Source organism: Cebus imitator, unplaced genomic scaffold, assembly GCF_001604975.1.
Source record: "Cebus imitator isolate Cc_AM_T3 unplaced genomic scaffold, Cebus_imitator-1.0 Scaffold87, whole genome shotgun sequence".
Taxonomy (NCBI): Eukaryota; Metazoa; Chordata; class Mammalia; order Primates; family Cebidae; genus Cebus; species Cebus imitator.
This window is the reverse complement of record NW_016107402.1, coordinates 5,696,878-5,705,250: the sequence shown is the minus strand read 5'-3', so window position 1 is coordinate 5,705,250 and position 8,373 is coordinate 5,696,878. Positions and strand designations below refer to the sequence as shown.

Below are 8,373 nucleotides of genomic sequence, written 5' to 3'. Positions count from 1 at the left end.
AATGAAACGGAATTTCACTCTTGTTGCCCAGGGCTGGAGTGCAATGGCGTGATCTCGGCTCACGGCAACCTCCACCTCCCAGGTTCAAGCGATTCTCCTGCCTCAGCCTCCTGAATAGCTAGGATTACAGGCATGCACCACCATGCCCAGCTAACTTTGTATTTTTAGTAGAGATGGGGTTTCTCCGTGTTGGTCAGGCTGGTCTCGAACTACCGACCTCAGGTGATCCGCCCACCTTGGCCTCACAAAGTGCTGGGATTACAGGCATGAGCCACTGCACCTGGCCCATTTTGCCTTTTAAGTGGCATTGTGACTTAAGGAAAGCATCTTGAAGACTGTGGCTGTTGGTTTTTCTCATCTGATGATACTAGTAGTACTCATGTCACAGGGTGGTTCTGAGAATTGACGAATAAGGTAATGTGTAGGAAACTGATCTATAGAAAGCTGTCTGAATGTTGATTAGTCACTCTTTCAGAAATAAGTTTGCCTTTTTTTTTTTTTTGAGACTGGGTCTCACTCTGTCCACCAGGCTGGAGAGCAGTGGCGCATGATCACAGCTCACTGCAGCTTGGACCTCCGGGATTCAGGTGATCCTCCCACCGCAGCCTCCCTAGTAGCTGGGACTACATGTGTGTACCACTGTGCCAGGCTAATTTTTGTATTTTTTTTTAGAGGTGGGGTTTGGCCATGTTGGCCAGGCTGGTCTCAAATTCCTAACCTCAAGCAATCTGCCCGCCTCAGCCTCCCAAAGTGCTGAGATTACAGGTATAAGCCATCATTCCTAGCTGAGTTTAACAAGTGCATTTTCATTCTATGAATGCGGAGTTAATCTGACTTCTCTTTAAGAGTCACTTAGACGTGTTAACATTTGGTGTGAGCAGGCTGTATATTTTGTGTACAGATTGATAAGCTTTTACCTAAAAGTGTTAATTCAGGATGTGCATTGGTGGGAAAAAAGTTCATTGATATTCTGGTATATTTGGACATTGCTTTATATCTTTTATATAAATTATATAATTCTGCAGGGAACTTATTGTTTATTCCAGCATACAGCAGAGGCTCAGGTATACTAAGGGACTGCCTAAGATTACATAGCTAGTAAGGAACTGGAGTCAGACAATACACACATGAGGCCGAACAAATCCAACATCTGATGAGCAGCAGCTTCTCCCTGTTGTAGTTTTCTCTTTCCTAGAAGATCTCGAGGGACTTTAATTCTCTATTTTAACTTTCTTGAGGTTGTAAAGGTGAGAACAGGTAGATAATTGGGTCTCATCTTTTCTCCCGAAGCTTAATTATTTTTCTCCATTCTGCCTGTTAGAATTTTTATCTCAAAATTCCTAAAAGGTATGTATTAAGACAGCTTTTCAGAGAGTAATGATTGTTATAAGTTGGAGTCTCAATCCCAGTCTCTGGATTTTTTTTTCTTTCTGTGGAGACAGGGTCTCACTATGTTGCCCAGGCTGGTCTCAAACTCTTGGGCTAAAGCAATCCTCCCACCCCTGCCTCCCATGGTGCTGTTATTACAGGCATGAGCCACCATGCCTGGCTAGTCTTTTTGTGTTTAGTTATTTATTTGAAATGGAGTCTTGTTCTGTTGCCTAGGCTGGAGTGTAGTGGAATGATCTCAGCTCGCTACAGCCTTCTACCTCCCGGGTTCAAGCAATTCTCCTGCCTTAGCCTCCTGAATAGCTGGGACTACAGGTGCACACCACTATGCCTGGCTAATTTATTATTATTATTATTTTTTTTTAAGACGGGGTTTCACCATGTTGGTCAGGCTGGTCATGAACTCCCGACCTCAGGTGATCCGCCCGCCTTGGCCTCCAAAGTGCTTGGATTACAGGCGTGAGCCACCGCGCCCGGCCCGGCTAATTTATTTTGTTCGTATTTTCAGTCAAGATGGGGTTTTGCTACATTGATGAGGCTGGTCTCAAACTCTTGGCCTCAAACCATTTGCCCCCCTCAGCTTCCTGAAGTCCTGGGATTACAGGTGTAAGCCACTGTACCCAGCCTTGTTTTGTTTTTAAATCTAGTATTTTCCACAGTTAAAAGTTAAGTAAACGCCCTATTCTTTTTTTCTTTCTTTCAAAATTGAGACAGAGTCTCACTGTCACCCCCGCTGGAATGCAGTGGTGCAGTCGTAGCTTACTGCAGACCTTTAACTCCAGGAGTCAAGGAATCCTCCTGCCTCAACCTCCCAAGTAGTTAGGATTACAGGTGTGCAGCACCATGCTTGGCTGATAAGAATTCTATCCAAAATGTTTCCTGTTGGTTATAAATTTGTTTAATGTGGTTGAACCATGTGAAGTTTTAAATAGTGACCCATTTTTAGTCTGTAATAATGGTACTTTAATACAGTACTGTGGTTCATAGTCAGCTATGAACATATTTTTTAGTCTATTCTGAAAATAGTTTTTTTTGTTTTTTTTTTTCCAAAATTAAACATACTTGTATTGACACTCTGTGAACCTCTTTGGAACAAACTAGGAATTCCTTGTGATCAATTCCTGGGTAAAATATGTGCTCAATAAAAAATAAATACTTGATTTGAGATGAATTTGAAGGCATTGTTAACATCTCAACTGTTACCCATATGTAACTTTTTTACCTGAGAGATAATAATATTTGTTGAATATCCACTACATGCAGAGATTGTTATTAGCACTTTATATACATTATGTGTTTCATTTACAACTTAAAAGGTATATATCCCCAGTTTTATTGTGTGCTGGGTATTCTCAGTCCTTTACTGTAGTTAATATTCATAATTTACCATTCCTAGTTTTGCAGATGAGGAAACCAAGGTATAAATTAGTTGATAAATGTGACCAAGAGCAATGCTCTTTTTTTTTTTTTTTTTGGCTTTTTTGAGGAGAGTCTCACTCTGTTGCCCAGGCTGGAGTGCAGTGACAGATCTCAGCCCTCTGCAACCTCTGCCTCTCGGGTTCACGCGATTCTCTGCCTCAGCCTCCCTAGTAGCTGGGATTACAGGCATGTGCCACCCCGCCTGGCTAATTTTTTTTAAATGTTTAGCAAAGACGGGATTTTGCCTTGTTGGCCAGGCTTGATCTAACCTCAAATGATCCGCCCCCCTTGGCCTCCCAAAGTGCTGGGATTACAGGCATGAGCCACCACGCTTGGACAAGCAACTACTCTTGAAAATAGAGCCACAATCTTAACCTTCAAGCTTGGCTGCTGTGTTTTGTGGCATATGTGCCAGCGGTTGACTGAGCTTCCTTTATCCTGTTGTGGCAATACTCACCATTCAAAATCATGCCTCAGCAGAGTGTAATATTGTCAGTGTCACGAATGTTCAGGTCGGAGTTGTGAATGCTAAATCCATGAAGGCCAGGAGTACTGTGTTCTAAGTCTCCCATGTAGTACAGGTATTGGTCCACTCTCTCTTGGCTCCTTTTTATTTATTTATTTATTTATGAATGTAACAGGGTTTCTCCATGTTGGTCAGGCTGGTCTCGAACTCCTGACCTCAGGAGATCCACCCGCCTCGGCCTCCCAAAGTGCTGGGATTATAGGTGTGAGCCACCACGCCTCGCCTCTCTTGGCTTCTGATAGGAAGAACTCTCATCATTTTTGTGCCTTGCACATATTCCCTCTAGGAGACTGTGGGAGTACATATTTGCCCTTAGCCTGTTACCTGCTAGTTTTTCACTGCTGAAATTCTCATGCTTCATAGTTTAGCCTAAAGCCTCCCTCTGTTCCCCCTAAGCTTTTCTGAGATCCCACATGGCACGTTTCATTTTTCAGTGTATCAAGGTCAGGTTTGTGATTTACCTTTGTACCTCCCCTAGATTAGGAAAGTGTTGAGGGTCAATCCTATTCCATTGTACTCATCTTTATGTTACCTAGACTACCCCTTATCACTGGTAGGCAAAATTAAGTTTACACTGTTGTCTGGCTGCTTTAAGTTATGATTTAGGCTTGGCATGGTGGCTCACGCCTGTAATCCCACCACTTTGGGATGCCAAGGTGGGCAGATCATCTGAGGTCAGGAGTTCGAGACCAGCCTGGCCAATGTGGTCAAACCCCATCTCTACAAAAAATACAAAAATTATCCAAGCGTGGTGGCATGTGCCTGTAATACCAGCTACTTGGGAGGCTAAGACAGGCAAATTGTTTGAACCCAGGTGGTAGAGGTTGCAGTGAGCCAAGACCGTGCCACTGTACTTCAGCCTGGGTAGAGAATGAGACTGTGTCTCAAAAAAAAAAGATATGATTTGAGTGTCCTCACTAGATACTGTTCTGTCCACCTCATCCAGCCTCTTCCCCCTAAGATGTCCAACATGAGTCCAGCACAGTGGCTCATCCCTATAATCCCAACACTTTGGGAGGCTGAGGTGGGAGGATCACTTGAGACCAAGAATTTAAGGCCAGCCTAGGCAACATAGTGAAATCCTATCTCTACAAAAAAAAATTTTTTTTCAGTTGGCTGGTGTGGTGGCGTGCCTATAGTCCCAGCTACTCGGGAGACTGTAGGAGGAGGATTGCTTGAGCCCACGAGTTTGAGGCTGCAGTGAGCTATAATCGTGCCACTGTACTCCAGCCTGAGTGACAGAACAAGACCCCATCTCAAAAAATAAAATTTGACCAGTCACAGTTGCTCATGCCTGTAATCCCAGCACTTTGGGAGGCCAGGGCGAGTGGATCACCTGAGGTCAGGAGTTCAAGACAAGCCTGGCTAACATGGCGAAACCCCTTCTCTACAAAAAATATAAAATGATGGCACACACCTGTAATCCCAGCTACTCGGCAGGCTGAAGCAGGAGAATCACTTGAGCCCAGGAGGTCAAGGTTGCAGTGAGCCAAGACGGCGCCATTGCATGCTAGCCTGAGCTACAAGAGCAAAACTCTGTCTCAAAAAAATAAATTTTTTAAAATTTTTTTCAAAGATGGGGTTTCACCATGTTGGTCAGAGTGGTCTTGAACTCTCGACCTCAGGTGATCCGCCGGCCTTCACCTCCAAAGTGCTTGGATTACAGGCATGAGCCACCAAGCCCGGCCAAAAAATAAAATTTTAAAAGATGTCCAACATGGCCAAGCTCTTATTTCATTTCCCCAGGAGCTCCATTTGATTGTCAGAAAATCTGTCCTACCAGAAGTTATTCTTCTACTTTTTATAGTTTATCACAAGATCTACAGCAATTCCAAAGCCCTGTTACCACTGGCCATTTCTCAAACCTTTTCCAAATACCATCTTATTTTGTCAGTGCCCTGAACAGCAACATCAGCCTGTCTACACCCTAAAGCTGGGGTTTCCTCTTGAAGGTCTGTTCTGGCAACAGCAGATCATTCTTCCTTTTCCTGTCCTCCTCACTCTGACCTACTCATTTTGGTGAATTCTCAGTGCAACACATTTGTCTCTTCAGCAGAAGCTCTGGAGTTAGACAATCCTGGGGTTGGATTCTAAAACCGTGGTATTGGTTCGCTACATGACCTTTGTTTCCACCTCTGTGAAGCAAGGATAATGAAATTTGTTGTGAAATTCAATGTGCTAATATACTTAAAGTACTTGGCACATGGCAGGTGTTGAATGAGTGGTAGTTATTACTTTCTTAATTGAATTTTGCATGCTTTTTCTTTTCAGAGAGCCCGAGCCCAGCACATTGTGCCCTGTACTATATCTCAGCTGCTTTCTGCCACTTTGGTTGATGAAGTGTTCAGAATTGGGAATGTTGAGATTTCACAGGTACGCCAAATAATTTGTGAAAGAATCACTCATAATAATGAATGAAATAAGATTTACTTCATTTAAAAGTACAAAAATGTAGCCTTGGTTTCAGGGGAAACAGGACTCTTTTTTGTTTTGTTTTCCTTCTCACCTAGGTCACTATTGTGGGGATCATCAGACATACAGAGAAGGCTCCAACCAACATTGTTTACAAAATAGATGACATGACAGCTCCACCCATGGATGTTCGCCAGTGGGTTGACACAGATGTAAGTGGCTGTTTTTGAATCATGACTGAGTTACTTTGGAACTATGGAGATGTTGAACTTTTTTAGCCTTTTTAATTTTTTTTAATAAAAATAATACATAAGAAAGATATCAAAGACAGATACCCTAAAATGAAAGGTTCGTAGATTTGATTAGATACCTTCCTGAAAATATCATAAACAAAATTAAAAGTCAAATGACAGGAGACAGTAGAATTAGAACAAAGATTTTTTTTTTGTTTTCCAGATAGAATCTTGCTCTGTCACCCAGGCTGGAGTGCAATAGCATGATCTCAGCTCACTGCAATGGCCGTCTCCCAGGTTTAAGCAATTCTCCTGCCTCAGCCTCCCAAGTAGCTGGGATTATAGGTGCCTGCCACCATGCCTGGCTAATTTTTTGTATTTTTAGTAGAGACTAAAGGGTTTCGCCATGTTGGCCAGGCTGGCCTCAAACTCTTGACCTCAGCCTCTCAAAATGATGAGATTGCAGACATGAGCCCTCATGCCCAGGCTAGAACAAAGATTTGTTTTGTTTTGTTTGTTTGTTTGTTTAATTTTATTTTAGAACAAAGATTTTTATCTCAGTCACTACTGTAGCCTTAGCACCTAGACCAGTGCCAGTCGCATAGTGGTCCTTGAGTAAATATCGTTTAAATAAATGGAGCAAATATTTGCAACATATTACAAACATTTAAATTTTTAATTAATAAAAAGCTCTTTTTTGGCCGGGCATGGTGGCTGACACCTGTAATCCTAGCACTTTGGGAGGCCGAGGTGGGCGGACCACTAGAGGTCAGGAGTTTGAGACCAACCTGGCCAACATGGTAAAACCCCATCTCTACTAAAAAATATAAAAAATTAGCTAGACGTGGTGGCAGGCGCCTGTAATCCCAGCTGCTCGGGAGGCTGAGGCAAGAGAATTGCTTGAACCGGAAGGCAGAGGTTGGTTGCGGTGAGTCGAGATTATGCCACTGTACTCCAGCCTAGGTGACAGCTAGCCTCTGTCTCAACGAGAACAAACAACAACAAAAAAGCTCTTTTTTTTGCTGTTTTTGGTTTTGTTTGTTTGTTTTTGAGACAGTCTCTGTCACCAAGGCTGGAATACAGTGGCACAATCTCGACTCACTGCAACCTCCACCTTTTGTGTTCTAGGAATCCTCCCGCCTCACCCTCCCAAGTAGCTGAGATTGCAAGTATGTGCTACCATGCCTGACTGAATTTTGTATTTTTACTAGAGTCAGGGTTTTACCATGTTGGCCAAGCTGGTCTCAAACTCCTGACTTCAAGTGATCTGCCCACCTTGGCCTCCCAAAGTGCTGGGATTATAGGCGTGAGTCACCACACTCAGCCAAAAAGCTCTTATAAAACCAGAAAACCACTGCACCTTAGATAAATGGGCAAACAAGATGCACAGATAATGCATAAAGACAGTAGAAATGGTAGTGGTAGTAACTAAAGCAGGCTTAATAAACATTGAGATACCATTTTTAGCTTAAGTTTGCAAAGAAAACAAAGAATGTCAATGTCCAGTTCTAGTGAGAGAGCAGCTACCACACAGTGCCCTAGCTTAGTGGTAGGCACTTAATAAATATTGAATGATTGGCATTGTCTAAGAAAGTGGCCTTATAATGTGAGTATAAATTGGTGTAAACTTTCTCTTTTTTTTTTTTTTTTAAATAAAGTTGGGGTTTCACCATGATGGCCAGGCAGGTTTTGAACTCCTGACCTCAGGTGATCCACCCACCTTGGCCTCCCAAAGTGCTAGGATTATAGGCATGAGCCACCTCTCCCGGCCAGTGTAACCTTTCTCAAACATGAGTATCAAAAGCTTCAATCATAAAAATGGTGGCCTAGCAAAACTCCACGGCTTAGTGGTTTACATCAAGGAAATAATTAAAGACATGTATGAAGATTTAGGCCAGGCGTGGTGGCTCACGCCTGTAATCCCAGCACTTTGGGAGGCTAAGGTGAGCAGATGCAAACAGAAAACACTGTATAAATACAGGCCAGGCGTGGTGGCTCACGCCTGTAATCCCAGCACTTTGGGAAGCCAAAGCGGGCAGATCGCCTGAGGTCAGCAGTTTGAGACCAGCCTGGCCAACATAGTAAAGACCCGTCTTCTAAAAATACAAAAATTAGCCAGGCGTGGTTGTGCATCCCAGCTACTTGGGAGGCTGAGGCAAGAGAACCACTTGAACCTAAGAGGCAGAGGTTGCAGTGAGTCAGGATCATGCCACTGCACTTTAGCCTGGGCAACAGAGCAAGTTTCTGTCTCAAAATAAGTTTAAAAAAATTAAGCGCCGGGCACGGTGGCTCAAGCCTGTAATCCCAGCACTTTGGGAGGCCGAGGCAGGTGGATCACGAGGTCAAGAGATCGAGACCATCCTGGTCAACATGGTGAAACCCCGTCTCTATTAA

At 43.4% G+C, this 8,373-nt stretch overlaps 1 protein-coding gene across 1 annotated transcript in view; it reads left to right on the top strand.

The window, feature by feature from the left end:
• Nucleotides 1-8,373, top strand: part of RPA2 (replication protein A2) — a 27,357-nt gene that overhangs the window by 2,316 nt on the left and 16,668 nt on the right. Inside the window, exons 3-4 of the mRNA XM_037740713.1 lie at nucleotides 5,606-5,707; nucleotides 5,845-5,958. Of these exons, the coding sequence (XP_037596641.1) occupies nucleotides 5,606-5,707; nucleotides 5,845-5,958 (216 nt within the window). The remainder of the gene's footprint in view (nucleotides 1-5,605; nucleotides 5,708-5,844; nucleotides 5,959-8,373) is intronic.